Here is a 21,085-nt window from a genome sequence, read left to right on the forward strand (position 1 = left end):
GTAAAACTAATCATAATGGTGGTGATTGTCGTGAAAATTGACTGAGCTTTTCTGTTTTTGTTTGATTTTATATTAATTAGTGTAATTTGTATTGTTTAATTAGTGCAGTGGCCGCGGCCATAACATGCTCTCTTATGTCGGGTTTAGCTAAAACGCCTGTTTCGGCTGAGGAGGGTGGAAATTTGTGTAGAAAACGTTCCCTTCCTACCAACGATCAGTGTAATAATAAAAGATCAAAATCGGACGATATGAGTGCTAACGAGAAGAAATCGAACTTTTCGATGCTTACCCCGAACTCCAACGGGACCGTCACGACGATGATGAATAAGCCGGGGGCGACGGCGAAGAAGCTAGTGATAAAGAATTTCAAAAGTGTGTTTACGCTTTTCTTGTCGTCATGTCATTCTTATAACCTAAATGTCATCTAGAAGGTAATAGTGTGTTCTTCGCAGGTAAACCGAATCTTCCGGAAAACTACCAAGAGACGACATGGAGCAAGCTAAGAGAGGCGGTGATCGCCATCCAGACTTCCAAGGCCATCGCCTACTCCTTGGAAGAGTTGTACCAGGCGGTCGAGAATATGTGCAGCCATAAGGTAAACAAACCTATCCAGTAAGATTACCATTCATCTTGTGTCGTAAGTCACTATTATTGATATTTACTTTGTGCAGTTCAAATTAGAATATAATTAGAATATTGTAGATTACACCGGTCAACAAAAAAAAAATTTTTTTTTGCGCATGGATTTTACTTATTATATTCTGATTATATAAGTAAATTTATATAAAAAAGTGCGATTACAAATCGAAAATATTTGCTTTTTAAGAAGTTATAGCGATTTGAATTTTCCATCTTCATAGTAGAATGTCTCTAAAGATGCACGTCCCATTCTCATTGGGATATATTTATAAATAATTATGGGGGCTTATTCGCAAGAACAAGGGGCACGCTTTCATCAAAATATAGTGAGATTTGAGAGACGATGTTACCAAGGCCAGTATACTGAAAGCATGATAGGGTTAGATTTTTATGCGAAAAATCTTCTATGGAACATGACAGGAAATTAGAACTTTTCATTTTTAATAAATATTAGGACTCTATTTTAAATCTTCTCTTGTGAGAATGAATCTTAAATGGATGTTTGGTATGTTTTAATAATTAGAAAGAATGAAAGAAAGAAAGAAAAAAATATATTTGGCAACAAATTGAATCATCTCTATGTTCATGTTTCATACATTCATTGATATGAATTTTTCTATTTTTTACACATAAAAGCAAATTCAGAACAATTTTTTGTTGTTATTCTTAATTCTAGGTCATAAAGCAATAAAAATAAGCTATGCATAACCCGTGCGCAAAAATGCTGTAGACAGTTGTTATTTTTATTATAGTACATTAACACATTTAACTCAGTGTCAATCAAGAAAAACATTTATTTGAGCTTAGAATATCAGGTAAACAAATCTGCCGTGCTAGCGATATCAGCAGAAATTCATTTTTTAACAATTTTTGCTAAAATTGAGTTTATATTAACGTAGAATCAGCAAAATTTAGAATTACTGTTGATATACTGTCTTCAGGAACCTAGCCGATATGAGAAGAAGAGAGAGAGAATTCAAAAATACAGGCTTTAGATACCATGCCAAAATACAACTATTGTAACTTTCAGATGGCATCACAACTGTATGTGAATCTGACAAACCTGGTAGAAGCTCACGTGAAAGCGAACATCGAACAGTTCCTCTCCGAGAGCATGGACCGGCAGGTGTTCCTCAAGAGGATGGATGACTGCTGGCGGGCACACTGCCGCCAGATGATCATGATCCGCAGCATCTTCCTCTACCTAGACCGAACTTATGTGCTACAGAACCCTAGCATACATTCTATATGGTATGAAATAATAATACCTATCTGTAGTACGGTTTCAGACAGTATTACATGACATTTTATAGTAAATACTGTCTGAAAAGATATTGTTATTTATTTTAAATAATACAGTTCAATCATTACAACAATATACATTTTAGCCAAGCCAATTATATGTATAGAACTTAATAAATCTTCTGTATAGTTTTGCAATTCTGATGATGGAGGAGGCTTTTACCCAAATGAGGCCACAATCAAATACTTACAGATTAATTAAATAAAACTTAATTGTTGATTGTAAAGCTATAATAATAATAAAATAGTTTTGCAATTCACGAAGGCGAGTGAGCTTTACATGTGTGGTGGCTCGCTACTGTTCGTTTTTCAAAAGTTTTGATACACATTACACTATTGTTATATGCATGTACACATACACACACAAGTAAAGCTCACTCGCTTTGTGAGTTGCAAGAACTATAATGATTTATTGATAACATTTTCGTTTCGTCACCGCGTGCAGACGCTGCATAGATTGCCGTGGCCAACGACACGATGTCGTCCAGCCTTTGGGTTCATCTTCTAACATAGGCCTCCTTTTCAACCATCTACTGTCACTTTACCTTACCACACATGTCACTTTACCTTATTTGACTACTAGCTTTCCGCCCGCGGCTTCCCCCGCGTGGAATTTGTCTGTCACAGGAAAACTGGAAAACTTCATCGCGCGCGTCCCTGTTTCAAAAACCGGAATAAAAACTATCCTATGTCCTTTCCCGGGACTCAAACTATCTCTGCCATATGCCAAATTTAATTAAAATCAGTTCAGTGGTTGAGGCGTGAAAGCGAGACAGACAGACAGACAGAGTTACTTTCGCATTTATAATATGTATTAGTATAGATAAATTCCTTGATTGCAGGGATATGGGTCTGGACCTGTTCCGGCACCACATAGCCATGAACACGCTTGTGCAGACCCGCACAGTTGATGGGCTGCTTCTGCTCATAGAGAAGGAGCGAGGTGGGGACGCAGTGGACCGATCACTGCTCAAGAGCTTACTGAGAATGTTGTCCGATCTCCAGATCTACCAGGACGCTTTTGAACACAAGTAACGTTTATTTTATTTTTGCTTTTGAAAATTTTTAAATTATGCCCCAACAGTATTTAAAAGCATAACAAAAATAAAGAAAAATACTGATGTCCTGTGAAAATTCGAAAAATTACGTTTAATTTAGTATAAATTATGATGAAGTTTTTAACAAAACAGTATTATTCCAAATACAAAAAATTCTAGCAATGTTTTATTACATTTATAAGGTGTTCAGAAATCATTTCTAGATGATAAATGTCGGTCCACCTAGTGGGAGGCTTGCCCACGCTACGTCTTCCAACCTGTGGTCGCCACTCGAGAACTTTTGCCACAACGGTACTACTGGTACCTGGTAAAGGTCGCGTGAATAGCCTGGATGCGGGCAGCGCAGGGCCGTTCATTGTGGAAAACCTTGGGGGAGGCCTTTGTCCAGCAGTGGGCGTCATTTGGCTGAAACGAACGAACGATGATAAATGTAGGCACAATATTAAATGTTTCTTCGTAGGTTCCTGTTAGCAACAGAGCGTTTGTACGCAGCAGAAGGCCAAAGACTAATGCGCGAGCTGCCGGTACCGCAATACTTGGCGCATGTCGAGAAGCGGCTCAGAGAAGAGAACGAGAGACTTTTGCACTACTTGGACCACTCTACCAAGTAAGTCAATGAAAAATATTAGAATTAGAGCAGGCGCACACCGTTGATTTTTCGTCGGCCGATAGTTTAGTCGGGCAGTTGATCAGTATGGGCATGTATGGGAGTGCACACACTACGCCGATTCGATTTGGCCAATTCTTCATTTTTTTTTTTTTTTTTTTTTTTTTTTTTTTTTTTTTTTTTATATATTAAATAATGCAATCTGTCTCCTTTATGGACATTTAGCAATATGTGTAATAAATGGTCATCTTTTGTGGTCCAGGTCCAATGACAAGGCCACGTCAATATAAAAGGACAGATTCGCACATGTCCCTGTCCTGCTTGAAATTTGCCGTATTAGGTATTATTGACACAAATCTAGAGGCGTTCTTCTTTTCAGTCTTGAGAATACCACTCTCGGTTTCATCAGCTCCACTGCAAGCTCGTTTACGTGGTTTAGAATACGGTCTCTGTATTTAGGCATAACTTTTAATATCTCTTCCTTTACTGTGGGAATTCCTAAGTCATGGTGTAACCTCTCATTGGTTATGTACCAGGGCGAGCCAGTTATAATTCTCAGAAGCTTCGATTGAAATCTTTGCAATATCTCTAAGTTGGAATTTGCTGCAGTGCCCCACAGCTGGATACCATAGGTCCAAGTCGGCTTCATAATGCACTTATATATGAGAAGTTTGTTTTCTAGAGATAACTTTGAATTTCTGTTTAGCAGCCAGTAGTACTTTCTGAGTTGTACGCCGAGTGCTTTGCGCTTAGTGAATATATGTTTTTTCCATGTAAGTCGTCTATCCAAGTACAGTCCAAGATATTTAGCTTCCTCGGCCTGTGGTACTACAACATTATTTAAGGTAACAGGTGGGCAAGACTCTTTCCTCAGCGTATAGGTGACATGGACCGACTTAGTTTCATTTGCTCGAATTCGCCATTTCTTAAGCCAAGCCGAGATGCTGTCCAGGCTTATTTGCAGAAGATCAGAAGCTTTAGTGGCCACTTTGTCAACGGCGAGAATAGCCGTATCATCAGCAAAGGATTCTATGAAGAATTCCTTTGCTGAATTCTTCATAGAATTTAAAATCGGGCACAACTATCGGCCAACTAAAAATCAACAGTGTGTACGCCTACTTAGTGTATTGTTTCTGTAAGAAAGTTGTTTTATTTGAGCATAGGATCAGCAGTGCCGTAACTAGCCTTTTATGCGCCCGGTGCGAGAAATATAAAAAAATGTAACCTTTTTGAATAAAAAGTAACCTTCTACGGGGTTGCGGAGCGATTGTGTAAGGTTGATCATGGATGGAAAATGAATACAATCATCAATCATTTAACTAAATTCGAAATTTTGACCACTCCATGAAGACCAAAAAGTGACCGGTCGTGTATAAAAACGTTTCATGGATTTGCGTTTCACTATCGAAAAACATTGGCTAAAACTCATTTTTTATAACAAATAATAAATCAAATTCATGTTTAAATGCAGTTTATGACATAATTTTTAAATTGTCACTATTAATATTTTTTACTGAATAACCTGTAAAAGTTAATTCTACAATTTCTGAAAAATCACCTAAAAGTAACTTTTTCATTAGTGTAACCTAAAAGTAACCAATGCAGTTCAAAAGTAACCTTCTGGCAACACTGCGGCTATCTGAATGCGTGATTCTCGATGTATCGGGGAATCCCCGAACATTGGGTGGGACGGCGCGGCAGAATGGAACGTTTGTGAATCGTTTAGTTTTGTAAGTCATCCTTTTCACTCTTGTCGAACGATGAATTTTCTATCTATCTCTCGCACGCTAGTGCGTCAGTAACGCCGCACGTAGTTAATGAATAAAATCAAAGATAAAGGGAGGACCAATGAATGTGGCTGACAGCAATGACAGCGTAACGTGAACTATATGTACATCTCCTCAGCTAGATTGACAGATTTGCTTAGAACTTCTAAGTTAGAAGTGGCGCCCTCCAAATGAATATAGACAGAAATTGTCTCATAGTTACGGTATAGGTACTTTTGTTTGTGTATGTAATATTGCGAGCAAGACAAGGTGGATTTATATTTGTCTGATGTGTCGTGACTTGACGCGTCAGAACTGTATCGGTTCCATACATAAGCCATCACAACACAACACGTTACGCACTAGTGTGAACGTTACCATCCTACTAATATTATAAACGCGAAAGTTTGTATGGATGATGGATGGATGTTTGTTACTCTTTCACGCAAAAACTACTGAATGGATTTTAATGAAACTTTACAATAATATAGCTTATACATCAGAATAACACATAGGCTACAATTTATAAACATATTGTTCGAAATACTAATCCTGCGCAGACGAAGTCGCGGGCACCAGCTAGTACTAAATGTATGAAACCGATACCGTTCTGACGCGTCACGTTACGACACATCAGACAAATATAAAACCACCTTTACAAGTGTTGTTGTTTCAAGATCGCTTGAAAAATAGGTAAATGGGTATATGAGCCGACACTAGCCCATGTTAACATGGTCATATAAATGGTATAGTGAAGTCAGAAAATTGATATCTTAATTTTTTATTATTTTAATTTTCATACAAATCAGATTTTATAAAATTTATTTTGCATGAAAATTAAAAAAATCAAAATGATGATAAATATCAAATTTCTGACTTCACCATACCATTTATATGACCATGTTAACATGGGCTAGTGTCGGCTCATATACGCGCGTCTACACCATATTCGCAATAAAACAAAATGTACCTACTAACTACCATGCATGAAACAAAACTAGATACTGGTCTGGTCATTTCTGCGCCCCTCCAGGGTCTGCGCCCTGTGCCTGGGCACCGCTGGCACCGCCCTAGTTACGGCACTGAGGATCAGTCCTTTTTTATCATCCACAAATGGTTCGCCTTCTATTTGTTATAGTCGAAATTCATAAGTGGTTTATTAAAATATCCCATTATGCACGTGTGCTATAGTCTATTCAGCGTAAGAAAGTGATTATGACACTTCTATTTAGGGAGGCGCTTATTTTAAACCTAATCGATATTTTTTAGAATCGAGAATATTTTCCTAAGAAATCTAATTGACTTTTTATTTGTTTGATTTTTAATTTTATCTACGAAAAATCAAAATTATATCTACGAATTTTAATTATCTGGATATGGAATACGTTGTTACTCAATAAATCACAAAGAATTAAATATTATGCATTTTATTCAATAAAAACAACAAATAACAATGACAAACAACTCGTGGAGAAATCCGACCCGTTCACCGTTCGGCTATCGTGGCTTCTAAGGATATTTTCTGAACACGCCTCGTATATTATTCTGCGTTACAGATGGCAGCTGATCCACTGCGTAGAGCGGCAGCTGCTGAGCGAGCACCTAACGGGAATACTGAGCAAAGGACTGGAGGCGCTAATGGACGGGCCGCGGCTGGCCGACCTCACCACGCTCTACGCGCTGTTCAGCCGCGTCAAGGACGGCCTGGCGGAACTCTGCAACCACCTCAACGCGTACATCAAGGTGCGTCACTGACGACACAGACGACTGAGCAAGGGGCTCGTTAGCGACGTCGACCAAGGAAATACGCTAATTTATTAATTAGAATTGATTAGCAACGTTAACAGTCTGAGAATGTTGTAAAATAATCAATTAGAGTCGATTAGATATAAATAACATTTCATCTCTTTCTCACATTATCTGTCATCTCGCTTGCACAAAAATTACTCTTCGACATACTTCTGGAATATTCGAGAGAAAAAGAAACAGGACGGCAACATCGGACCTCTCGCTTCGAACATTCCAGAACTATGGTCCAGAACATGAGAGACAGAGACAGGAATATCGGGAGAGAAAGGGATGGATATAGCCCGGGGCCCTATAAATACGGAGCGAGGCGCTCCGGGAGACAAGTTGAGTTTAAGGTGCGTCACTGCCGACACTGACGAGCGACTGAACAAGGGCTGGAGGCAGGCCCCTCTTTCCCTTTGGGCACGTGCCCAGGGCCCCGTGACCGAAGGGGCCCCTGTCTACTCAAAAGACCTTTCTCCAGACGATATAGGCCCCCCTTGATCCTTAAGTGCCCAGGGCCCCTAGTAGGTTAAAGACGGCCCTGGCTGGAGGCGCTGATGGACGGGCCGCGGCTGGCCGACCTCACCACGCTCTACGTGCTGTTCAGCCGCGTCAAGGACGGCCTGGCGGAGCTGTGCAACCACCTCAACGCGTATATCAAGGTGCGTCACTGCTGACACTGACGAGCGACTGAGCAAGGGGCTCGTTAGCGACGTCGACCAAGGAAATACGCTAATTTATTAATTAGAATTGATTAGCAACGTTAACAGTCTGAGAATGTTGTAAAATAATCAATTAGAGTCGATTAGATATAAATAACATTCCATCTCTTTCTCACATTATCTGTCATCTCGCTTGCACATAAATTACTCTTCCACATACTTCTGGAATATTCGAGAGAAAAAGAAACAGGACGGCAACATCGGACCTCTCGCTTCGAACATTCCAGAACTATGGTCCAGAACATGAGAGACAGAGACAGGAATATCGGGAGAGAAAGGGATGGATATAGCCCGGGGCCCTATAAATACGGAGCGAGGCGCTCCGGGAGACAAGTTGAGTTTAAGGTGCGTCACTGCCGACACTGACGAGCGACTGAGCAAGGGCTGGAGGCAGGCCCCTCTTTCCCACTGGGCACTTTGGCCCCGCGACCGAAGGGGCCCCTGTCTAAAAAGACCTTTCCCCAGATGATATAGGCCCCCCTTGATCCTTAAGTGCCCAGGAACCCTAGTAGGTTAAAGACGGCCCTGGCTGATGGACGGGCCGCGGTTGGCCGACCTCACCACGCTGTAAGCGCTGTTCAGCCGCGTCAAGGACGGCCTGGCGGAACTCTGCAACCACCTCAACGCGTATATCAAGGTGCGTCACTGCTGACACTGACGAGCGACTGAGCAAGGTCTGGAGGCGCTGATGGACGGGCCGCGGCTGGCCGACCTCACCACCAGAGTAAAGGCGGCCTATTCAGACCTAAGCGGTATTCGCTACCGTCTGCGGCAGAGAAAACCCAGTGGGTATGCGGTAATAATACTGTTCAGACCTAAGCGGTATTCGCTACTGCGTGGTATGTACCTCTACCCACAGCGGCAGCGAATATCGCTCAGGTCGCTCTAGCCGCGATACTTGATACTAAATACCTGAGCGAAATCCGCGCGGTATGTACCTCTACCCACAGCGGCAGCGAATATCGCTCAGGTTTGAATAGGCCTTTAATACAAATGAGTAGGTTATCTTCAAAGAAACGCACCGAGCGCGGTTTGTATGTGAGCGCGCCAATACGTATGCGGCGCGCACGCACACACTGACAAAATTCGGCGCAACTCCCACGATAAATTAACAGCCGCGTCAAGGACGGCCTGGCGGAGCTATGCAACCACCTCAACGCGTACATCAAGGTGCGTCACAGCTGACACTGACGACTGAGCAAGGGCTGGAGGCGCTGATGGACGGGCCGCGGCTGGCCGACCTCACCACCAGAGTAAAGGCCTATTCAGACCTAAGCGGTATTCGCTACCGTCTGCGGCAGAGAAAACCCAGTGGGTATGCGGTAATAATACTGTTCAGACCTAAGCGGTATTCGCTACCGCGTAGTATGGACCTCTACCCACAGCGGCAGCGAATATCGCTCAGGTCGCTCTAGCCGCGATACTTGATACTAAATACCTGAGCGAAACCCGCGCGGTATGTACCTCTACCCACAGCGGCAGCGAATATCGCTCAGGTTTGAATAGGCCTTTAATACAAATGAGTAGGTCATCTTCATAGAAACGCACCGAGCGCGGTTTGTATGTGAGCGCGCCAATACGTATGCACATGACAAAATTCGGCGCAACTCCCCGCTAATCCACGATAAATTAACAGCCGCGTCAAGGACGGCCTGGCGGAGCTGTGCAACCACCTCAACGCGTACATCAAGGTGCGTCACTGCTGACACTGACGGGCGACTGAGCAAGGGCTGGAGGCAGGCCCCTCTTTCCCACTGGGCACTTTGGCCCCGCGACCGAAGGGGCCCCTGTCTAAAAAGACCTTTCTCCAGATGATATAGGCCCCCCTTGATCCTTAAGTGCCCAGGGCCCCTAGTAGGTTCAAGACGGCCCTGGCTGATGGACGGGCCGCGGCTGGCCGACCTCACCACGCTGTACGCGCTGTTCAGCCGCGTCAAGAACGGCCTGGCGGAGCTGTGCAATCATCTCAACGCGTACATCAAGGTGCGTCACTCAGTAGCGGCGTAAGGTCCGCCCCGGGTGCCAAGCACTAGGGGGTGCCTTTGGACTTATCCCGGGTGCCAACCCATGCTAAGCCGCCACTAGCGTCACTGCCGACACTGATGGACGGGCCGCGGTTGGCCGACCTCACCATCAGAGTAAAGGCGGCCTATTCAGACCTAAGCGGTATTCGCTACCGTCTGCGGCAGAGAAAACCCAGTGGGTATGCGGTAATAATACTGTTCAGACCTAAGCGGTATTCGCTACTGCGTGGTATGTACCTCTACCCACAGCGGCAGCGAATATCGCTCAGGTCGCTCTAGCCGCGATACTTGATACTATATACCTGAGCGAAACCCGCGCGGTATGTACCTCTACCCACAGCGACAGCGAATATCGCTCAGGTTTGAATAGGCCTTTAATACAAATGAGTAGGTCATCTTCATAGAAACGCACCGAGCGCGGTTTGTATGTGAGCGCGCCAATACGTATGCGGCGCGCACGCACACACTGACAAAATTCGGCGCAACTCCCCGCTAATCCACGCATAAATTAACAGCCGCGTCAAGGACGGCCTTTTTTTTTTTTTTTTTTTCGGGGAAAAAATGCGTTGAATCGCATACCTACCCTGCGGGGACAGGGTAGGTTATGTGGGGCTCACCAAGTCAGAAGGACGAGGCATACCCACTAAAAAGACCCCGGTGCTGGCGGAACTTTGCAACCACCTCAACGCGTACATCAAGGTGCGTCACCTGCCGACAGAGCACTGGGGCTGAAGGCGCTGATGACGTCACCTCGGTAGTCTGATGGTCGCTCCGTAGCCAGGTGGCGCAAGGCCAACCCTAAGTGAGCTGCCACACTGGCGGATTACAAGCATTTTCAAAGCGGAGCGAGGACGCTGCGTGTTCGCGGCGAACACGTCGTGGATTCTCAACGTCTCCGCCTTGTATCCGCCGCGAAATCGTCGCGTCGCCGGTCCGCTTTGAAAACGTAATCCGCCAGTGTGGCAGGGCCCTTAATGTCATATCTCACTCACACAAGCATGGTACGCGTTCACCTGCACGAGCCTAAGACTGTGTGCTTAGAACGAATTTTTTGAGTGTTCGAAGTGTGGTAAAGGTAAGACCGTCTAAAATGTGCTCTTCAGCTCCGTCAAGGACGACCTGGCGGATTTCTGCAACCACCTTAACGCGTACATCAAGGTGCGTCTCCTCGGTTGTCCAGACAACAATAAACAGCTTCCAGAAACTTAATCAACTAGCGATAACACAGGCAATATGTACCGTTAATAATAACCACTACTATATGGTGTACTGTTTCAAAGATAGTCAATTTCATACTATGCGAATTGCCTTTATAAGGAGCAATGAGATTACTTTGCTCGCGCTAGTTATCTCCGCACAGCGCCATCTATTGATAGGCTCAGGTAATTTACTTATAAACACTCCTCGTTCGTACACGGTACACAAAAATTTTGTACAGCATGGAAATGCGCGCGCGTCCCTCTATTCTGACGTTTCTAGTGTGACATTGACATTATGTCAATGTCACTGTGACAGCAGCTCATTGGCTATAAGATTAGGCGCACACCGTTGATTTTTAGTTGGCCGATAGTTGTGCCCGATTTTAAATTGTATGAAGAATCGGCCAAATCGAATCGGCGTAGTGTGCGCACTCCCATACATGCCCATACTGATCAACTGCCCGACTAAACTATCGGCCGACGAAAAATCAACGGTGTGCGCCTACTCTAACGATACCGTTATTTTAACGTTGTAGATTTTTCACAATGAACAGTTTGTTCACACTTTTTTTTTTCTCCAGAAAAAAGGTCGCACGATAGTGATCGAGCCGGAGCGCGACAAGACGATGGTTCCGGAGCTTCTGGAATTCAAGGAGCAGCTGGACCACGTGGTGTCTTCGTGCTTCCAGCGCAACGAGAAGTTCACGTACTCCGTGCGTGAGGCTTTCGAGCACTTCATCAACCAACGCCAGAACAAGCCCGCGGAGCTCATCGGTGAGTGACGTACCTGTAGCCCAATTCACGTATTTTGAAACAGTCAAAATGTAGTTAACTTTTAGAAGTCGTCCTATTGAAAAACAGTCCGAAGTCCGATTTTACGTGTCATTTAAATAAAACGATTACTCAATAGGATCGCAACTCAGTTATTTTTCACTTGACGTTTAATCACTGGCAACAAACTTCAAACTTTTCCACTCCTTTATTGAAACCGAGCCTTAAAGGTGTGTTTGTCTAAATAAAACATGTATTTGTAAATCGGCAGCCAAATTCGTGGACGTCAAACTCCGGGCCGGTAACAAGGAAGCGACAGAGGAGGAGCTGGAACGACTGTTAGACAAGATCATGGTTCTGTTCCGCTTCATCCACGGCAAGGACGTGTTCGAGGCGTTTTACAAGAAAGACCTGGCCAAAAGGCTGTTGGTCGGCAAGTCGGCTTCCGTGGACGCAGAGAAGTCCATGCTTAGCAAGCTCAAGCAGGAGTGCGGCGGCGGCTTCACCTGCAAGCTAGAAGGCATGTTCAAGGACATGGAGCTGTCTAAGGACATCAACATCACTTACAAACAGGTCGGTCTTGTAAAGTTAATCATGTGTATGTAGTGTGTTGAGTATGAGTAGTGAAACGGGCAGTCAACAGTGTCTAGTCTGCTGGCCTTGTCCGGCATAACTTGTGCCTAGTGGTTGATTTTGAGTCTGCATAGGCTGGTATTGGAAACTGCCTTGCTGCGTGGGCACTTCCGGCATTGCTGGTTTTTTCTTAGTCACACGGTCTCTTCACAAACTAAAGTTAATATATTTTTAACACAACTGTCTATTTATTATTAAATGTTCTCGGGGTCACCAATGTAAAGTTAATCGTGTGTATGTAGTGTGTTGAGTATGAGTAGGGATACGGGCAGTCAAAACAAATATTAATTTCATACTGATTTATTACGCACAAGTAAAATGTTGCAATAAAATAAAGTAGGTCATCATACCTAAGTTCATTGACAGCTAGACGCTACAGTCTCTTGTTTATCTTTGTAGAATAGAACAGAATATTTATTTCAGTAAAAATATGCTGGTTGTGGTTGATTGACACCAACGCGTGCAGATTGCCATCGCCGGCGCGATCATAGGCCAATGACAGGTCGCGTGGACTGTCAAGGGTCGCGCGACCTGTCATTGGCCTATGATCGCACCTTCGATGGCAATCTGCAGGCGTTGGTGTGGTTGAAGCTTTACGAGCAAAAGTATGGAATCACTCCCTTGCATGGACGTACCCAGAAGATGTCACAGAACATGTATGAACTCCCCTGAAAGGGCTACAGTCGCTTTGAAGGAGCTAAGTGCTTGTTCACGTAGGCACGCGCGGGCGCGGGCGCGGGCGCGGGCGCGGGTAACGTCGCGAGCTCGTGTTCATATTGACGACCAGGCGTTCGCGCGATTGTGACGTATTGTCAGAGGTCGAATTATGGACGACGATCTTTTATTTTTAACCGAAAATTCATACCTAAAGTGGGAGATGCTAAAAATTAGAATTGGTGTGCACGAGATTAATGAAGAAAGAGAACGGTATGGTGAATTTCATACTTTATATCGTAATTTGAGAGAATCCTTCAAGGTTTTTTGGATATACCAGGATGAGTGTCAACTGTTTTGATTACATACTGGATTCAATAAGGAGTGATATTTCAAAAGTAGACACAAATTTTCATAAAAGTATAAAGCCCGAAGAAAGACTATTTGTAACTATAAGGTGAGTTTAAAAAAAAAATTTTCTTAGTAAATAATTTATAATTTTCAATCAAAATCAAATTCAAACAAGGTTCCTCTTTATTATTTAATTTAATTAATATTATCGTCATCAACTAAACAACATTTCTGTTCATATGATGACTGTGTTTACTTTGCCAAATAGGAGTTCTAGCCTGAATAGCACTAATAAACTCTTCTGTATTGAACGACATGATAAAAACGTGCTATCGTTTCTAGCGACAAGATCAAACTGGTTGAACTTACCTGACGTCGTGAGTGAAACGCGCGCGCCGCCGCTAGTTTGACATGAACACACACAAACATCTTCACGCGTTGAAATTACCGCGAGCGCTCCGCGCGCGCCAGTCGCTAGCTTGCCCGCTAGTTAGACCGCACGTGCGTTTCGTACGTGAACACTTGGAATCACTACATATGTTTGATATTTCGTCACCGCGCCCGCGCCCGCGCCCGCGAGTCAACGTGTGCAAGCACTAAGTCAAACTTGACCTAAAGACTTACCCCCTCCTGAGCTGGGTATGACATATAGATTTTTTGTTAGATCCAGTTCATTCTGTAACCTGTTATTGATACTCAATACTCAATATTTTATTGCATCCATTATGTACTTAAAATACTACTGTTTGTAAGAGCTCGTGAAGCACTTTCAGGATCAGTGACCAATTTTTCGATATCTTGTATAGTTTAGAAATACGTTTCCACCGTGTATAGGTTGAGCATAAACGAAATGAATTCGTTCACACCCCCGGTAGACATTGTTGCCGAAAGCAAGTGGGATATTAAGAACCGTTCGTTCACCCCTGTAGATATTATTGCCGAAAGCGAGCGGGTTCATTCCGTTCACTTGCGCTTCGTGCGTTCTCTAGCAAGAGCTAAAAATTAGTGTTCTGCCCTTTTTAAACGACTTCAAAAAAGGAGGAGGTAGTGTTTATACAGTAGCGGCGTAAGGGGGGGGGGCGGTAGGGGCGGTCCGCCTCGGGTGCCAAGCATCAAGGGGTGACACAAGTCGCGCGTAGATTAGTACTCACTGGCACATCTGCATGGCAAATCTGCGGTCTATGTCATGATACGAGAGGGGGGGGGATTGTCTTTCAATCTTCGAATCGGTAGGTAACCCCATCCTGGGGGGTACCAGGGGGTGCCTTAGGGCTATATTTCACCGGGACACCATGGCGGCGCAACCAGTCGCCGGCTACCAACAAAATGTATACAGCTCTATGAAGAGTTACTCACCTGGTGTCCGTTTGGTTGCGCAAAGCTGCATACATTTTGTTGGTAGCGGCGACTGTTTGCGCCGCCATGGTGTCCCGGTGAAATCTCGTATCATGACATAGACCGCAGATTTGCCATGCAGATGTGCCAGGGTGATCAAATCAAATCAAATCAAATTAGTTTATTGCAATTGTAGGTACATATCATACATTGATGGATCTTAAATTTAAACGTAAAATTGTTCAGCTACAATTTGCCAAGCAGATGGCGTGCAATATACATATAAATGGTTACTTTATACTAATACCTGTTCATTTTATAATTTTACATGCAAACATTTAATTTTTATGATCACATTTTTAAATTGTCCAGGAGGAATTCGTTAATGGAGTAGTATGCCTTCTCAACCAGAAAGTGAAATAATGCATTTTTAAAGGAAATTAATTATTCTTTATTTCTTATGTTGTCCGGAAACTTATTGAAAATACGTGGTGCCATGCCCGTGACATTTTTCGTGAACAAAGCAGTCTTATGTGTTTTCGAGCATATTTTGTTTTTATGACGTTTACTATTTAATGTCTCATGACACAATGTCAAATTATTATCCACCCAAAGACCTAGGAACTTTGTTTTGTCGGTTTCTTCTATTTTTGTGTGTGATCGCCAATCCATGCTACGTCGCCACTGTGTTTATACTCCGCCTCGGTTGCAGCACCTGGCGGCGTCTCAAGAAGGCGGCGGCCTGGAGTTGTCCGTGTACATCCTCACCATGGGCTTCTGGCCCACGTACCCGCCCGTCGACGTGCGCCTGCCCGCCCACCTCACGCGCCACCAGGACCACTTCAGCAAGTTCTACCTCGCCAAGCACTCCGGCCGCAAGCTGCAGTGGCAGGCCACGCTCGGACACTGCGTGCTGCGCGCGCACTTTACGCAGGTGAGACGGCCCGCCGGCCCCCCGGCCCCCCGGCCCCCCGGCCCCCCGGCCCCCCGGCCCGCCGGCCCGCCGCAGTGGCAGGCCACGCTCGGCCACTGCGTGCTGCGCGCGCACTTCACGCAGGTGAGCCCGGCCCCCGGCCCCCCGGCCCCCCGGCCCGCCGGCCCCCCGGCCCGCCGACCCCCCGGCCCGCCGCAGTGGCAGGCCACGCTCGGCCACTGCGTGCTGCGCGCGCACTTCACGCAGGTGAGCCCGGCCCCCGGCCCCCCGGCCCGCCGACCCCCCGGCCCGCCGCAGTGGCAGGCCACGCTCGGCCACTGCGTGCTGCGCGCGCACTTCACGCAGGTGAGCCCGGCCCCCGGCCCCCCGGCCCGCCGACCCCCCGGCCCGCCGCAGTGGCAGGCCACGCTCGGCCACTGCGTGCTGCGCGCGCACTTCACGCAGGTGAGCCCGGCCCCCGGCCCCCCGGCCCGCCGACCCCCCGGCCCGCCGCAGTGGCAGGCCACGCTCGGCCACTGCGTGCTGCGCGCGCACTTCACGCAGGTGAGCCCGGCCCCCGGCCCCCCGGCCCGCCGACCCCCCGGCCCGCCGCAGTGGCAGGCCACGCTCGGCCACTGCGTGCTGCGCGCGCACTTCACGCAGGTGAGCCCGGCCCCCGGCCCCCCGGCCCGCCGACCCCCCGGCCCGCCGCAGTGGCAGGCCACGCTCGGCCACTGCGTGCTGCGCGCGCACTTCACGCAGGTGAGCCCGGCCCCCCGGCCCCCCGCAGTGGCAGGCCACGCTCGGCCACTGTGGACCCCCACGACGAGACACCCGGGCCCTAGCGCGCCCCCGGACCCCTGTGGTGAGCTCCACTGGACCCCCGGCCCCTCGCGCGTCGCTCTGCTTACATTACAGCAGTGGGTACAGTATACTCGATGCGCTACCTAGCCATGCCACTACGTAACATTGTACTCCACTATTAACTATTTACTGGTACCTAAATAGTTATTTTTCAACTTCTAATTTTAATAACAACGTAGTTTCATTCATCATCAACAGCCCTTTACAGTCCACTACTGGACTATGAGCCTCCTCCACTATAGTGGAGGGTTTTGCCATAATCCCCACGCTTGGCAGGCGGGTTGGAGATCGTAGTATAAAAGATTGATGTTTGTCAGAGAGCGCTGCTGCCCGTTCTCTGTTTGATGTGTAGTCCCTAAGTCGCCTCTTACGACACCCGTGGGAAGAGTAGGGGTTGGTGACAAATGTATTCTACTCTGCCGTCACCACACGGCATTAGTAGGGCGGTAGTTTCATTGTCGTCGTCAAATTACTCTTTTTCAGGAGCTATTTTGTATCGCAAATTATGTAAACCCTTACCAAGTCCCAGTCATATTTTTTTAATAATATCAACAAAAAATTACCAAAAAGTGACACATTAAAATTTGTGCTTTCCGTTACAGGGTAATAAAGAATTACAGGTGTCGCTGTTCCAAGCGTTAGTCCTGTTACTGTTCAACGACGGAGACAACCTTTCCTTCGAAGACATTAGAGCTAATACCAATATTGAGGTAAGATATTTTTTAATTTCATTGTTTAATATAGATAGTAAATGAATTTGAATAATCTTTACACAATTTTTTTAGGATAGCTGCCAAAGTCACGATGACCCAAAGATCATGGGTTCACCAGCATTCTAACCTATATTGGGAGCATACGCTGACCAACTTTCAGCTTTTATAAAATGACGTAGGTCTGGCGTTCACTAGCTCTTAGTCTATGTCTGTATTTACAGAAAAATAGTTTATATCCGTTGTCTAGTACCCATAGTACAAGCTTTGCTTATTTTGGGACTAGAGGCGCAGTGTAAAATGTCCAAGGATATTTATTTATATCGTGGGTCAAATCACGAAAACGCCTATCTAACAAAATGGCGATATTAGCTAAGCGTTCACATGTCGGTATCGTACGCATCGGACGTATCGCACGCAACGGATCGTAGTATTATTTATATAGAAACTCATATAAGTGCGTCCACCTATCCGCATCGTACGCATCGCACATCGACAATGCCGACACCTATGCTCCGAGAGGCAACTTTTGCGATGCCTGCCGATGACGTCCATACGTAATGCCGATCAGTGGACGCAGTGCGGCGCTCGCTCTGCATTTCAATAAATACCTTAAACACACAGCAAGCCTTTCTTCTGGTCCTATAGCCTCCCTGTATGTAGTATTCTGTCTCAGTAAATGTGGTTTCAGGATGTCAACAAGATAATTGAATTTATCTTGCGACATACGAAAATATTGGAAGATCTTTGTGTCATCGTTTAACAAATCAGGAAATAGGGTGTGATATCCTCCATGTTCCGATCTCTTCTTGAATATGTGGTGTACCCAGATACTATGTTTTCTTTTGTTGGCTTTTTTTCCAAATCTTCCTCTTCTGCTAACAAACAAGCTACAACTACAAATTGTTCTTCATCGCTTTCCTCCATTCTCACAGAGTCCACACGTGCGTTCACTATGAAAATCTGAATGAACTGGCATCGTCAATCCGTATGCTGGTACTCACCGTCGGTAATCCGTACGCTGCCGGTACAGTGGACGCACTGTGAAACATTTATCCGTTTTGTACGATGCGTCCGATACCGACATGTGGACGCTTAGCTTTAGAGTTAAACACACCATGTTATTAAAAAACGAGCATTTTATGACCTCACAAAAGATCGTAGCTGAATTCTTATTCAGGGAGCCAGTTAAAAAGGGCCGGAAATGCATTTTCCATACTTCAAATCTTTGAATGTCGCTCCTGTAAAATTTATAAAAATCAGTTGCGTTTTTTCGTGATTCCACCCACGGTATACAAATACAAATAATTTATTGAATTTAAGACATACGTTAACATTTACACTTGTATACCTTAACTAATACAGAAACAACAAAAAACGGTGAACATTTTTGTTGTCTATCGTCAACACCGACAATGTCACTCGTACGTCCCTTCAACGGAGCAGCGGTCGGGCGTCATAGAAAAACGAGCGTTAATAGTAGTGTTGAACGGGTCATAATGGCATGTGTCGGTGCCAACGGCCAGCATTGACCACTAAAACTAGGGACTTTTTTTTAAGTTACATTAAGTGGTACACAATGTACTAGTACCTAAACTAGGCCGAGCCTGTATTTTAGGTACCAGTTCCTTTCCAATGTTTGTCCTTGTACTAATCTTTATGTATTATGCGAGAAGCGTAGATAATATTCATTTATCCCCATTCCTACTATCCAAGCTATACAAGAATAAAGTTATCAAAGAAAAAGAAATATGTATTTGTAACTTCGCCAGGCGGGCGAGTTGCGGCGCACTCTGCAGTCGCTCGCGTGCGGCAAGGCGCGCGTGCTTTCGAAGGCGCCGCGCGGGCGCGAGGTGGCCGACGGCGACGTGTTCGCCTTCAACGCGGACTTCACCAACAAGCTGTTCCGCATCAAGATCAACCAGATACAGATGAAGGAGACGGTCAGTGCACACCATAAAGTTCATATACCTAGCGGAATAGGCTACTAAACCTTTGTTTGTCACCTATCATCCGCTTTGCAATGGAGGAAGAACCTTATTCGAACTCCTCCTATGTTCTTCTGATTAATTTTGTTGCGGGTCCAATGACAGTTTAACTTTCCCCCGGGACGAACTTGACCTTCACTGGTTGGGTTTTTATTGGCGGTCAAACTGTACATCCTGACTACACAGCAGTTGCAGCGGTTGGGAATGAGAGGTGGGATTGGGAATAGTTCCGAAGCGGAATAGAGCAACAAAGGACTGAGCGAGCGAGATGTCACTAGCAGCAACACTGTGATAAAAGGAGACACGTGTAGGCCAAGATGTGCGCCGCGATAAGTGGTTATCACGCCATTTTATCGATTTTGCCCATACATTTTGACGTCGATAAAAGTTATCACGGCGCGCATCTTAGGCCTACTGATGCCGACGCCGTCACGTCAAACAGAACCGATTCTTGCAAATATTTGACAGTTCGGAGGCACTTATTGACACTGAAAATTTAAACTCTGAGATATTTTCAGATTTTACGCGAGTGAAATCGTGGATGTTTATGAGAAATAGTGCTTCAGAAACGTGGTGACTGGTTCAGTAATTGATTTATTGTACAAAACAGTGAAATAATCCTGACACACAAAACTTGTGTGATATCATATAATGATATCCAGTGTCATCCAAAATCGGTTTCGTTTGATAGCTCGTGGTTGTTGCTCTATTCCGAAGGAATAATGTGTGTGTATGCAAATAAATGATTTATCTATCTATATTTTCCAGAGCGAGGAACAAAAGGCGACCGAGGAACGCGTGTTCCAAGACCGGCAGTACCAGATCGACGCCGCCATAGTGCGAGTCATGAAGATGCGCAAGGCGCTGTCCCACAACCTGCTCATCTCCGAACTGTACAACCAGCTCAAGTTCCCCGTCAAGGTGCGTGTGCGAGCAGGGTTTTGACGCAGAACGTCATCAAAAATGTTATCGCGAAAATTTGGTCACTTTCTCAAAAAATACTTTCGCAGAATGTCATTCACAAAGAAGAACGGTCATCTGTGACCCAGGCCCGACAGAAACGAGACATACCTCAGTTTTTTTGTCATGTCTTAATTAGTTAAATTATATATTTTTTATATTCGAAATCTATGTATAACACCAAAATATTACTCTTTGTTTTTGTTCAGGCGTCATACAAAAACTAATACAAAATGCCTATTTATCACCAAAATTGGTAAATGTATGTACCTAAATGTCTATTACAGCTGCTATGGAATGTATCTAGGTGACCTGGAGATACAGCCGGATTATACAGGGTGGAAACGATAAGTGATCTCACTCGATTATTTCTAAACTATACAAGATATCGAAAAACTAGTTACTGATTCTGAAAGTGCTTCACGAGCTCTTTCAAATGGTACCAATAATAGGTTACAGATTATGGAAGCTGGTAACATTGAATTTTTGGATTTTGTAACTTCTCGTTTCCACCCTGTATAATCCGGCTGTATCTCCAGGTCACCTAGATACATTCCATAGCAGCTGTAATAGACATTTAGGTACATACATTTACCAATTTTGGTGATAAATAGGCATTTTGTATTAGTTTTTGTATGACGCCTGAACAAAAACAAAGGGTAATATTTTGGTGTTATACATAGATTTCGAATATAAAAAATATATAATTTAACTTATTAAGACATGACAAAAAAACTGAGGTATGTCTCGTTTCTGTCGGGTCTGGGTTTTTTTGTATGGGGCGTGACCGTTCTTCTT

At 44.9% G+C, this 21,085-nt stretch overlaps 1 protein-coding gene across 1 annotated transcript in view; it reads left to right on the forward strand.

Annotated features, from left to right (window-relative positions):
• LOC135074161 (cullin-4A) overlaps positions 1-21,085 on the forward strand; it is a 22,811-nt gene continuing 1,726 nt past the window's right edge. The window contains exons 1-12 of the mRNA XM_063968468.1: positions 1-372; positions 453-595; positions 1,670-1,890; positions 2,784-2,972; positions 3,460-3,606; positions 6,929-7,115; positions 11,690-11,882; positions 12,151-12,452; positions 15,565-15,786; positions 17,232-17,339; positions 19,112-19,282; positions 20,096-20,248. Of these exons, the coding sequence (XP_063824538.1) occupies positions 135-372; positions 453-595; positions 1,670-1,890; positions 2,784-2,972; positions 3,460-3,606; positions 6,929-7,115; positions 11,690-11,882; positions 12,151-12,452; positions 15,565-15,786; positions 17,232-17,339; positions 19,112-19,282; positions 20,096-20,248 (2,274 nt within the window). The 5' untranslated portion in view covers positions 1-134. The remainder of the gene's footprint in view (positions 373-452; positions 596-1,669; positions 1,891-2,783; positions 2,973-3,459; positions 3,607-6,928; positions 7,116-11,689; positions 11,883-12,150; positions 12,453-15,564; positions 15,787-17,231; positions 17,340-19,111; positions 19,283-20,095; positions 20,249-21,085) is intronic.

Source organism: Ostrinia nubilalis, chromosome 1 (genome assembly GCF_963855985.1).
Source record: "Ostrinia nubilalis chromosome 1, ilOstNubi1.1, whole genome shotgun sequence".
NCBI classification, from domain to species: domain Eukaryota; kingdom Metazoa; phylum Arthropoda; class Insecta; order Lepidoptera; family Crambidae; genus Ostrinia; species Ostrinia nubilalis.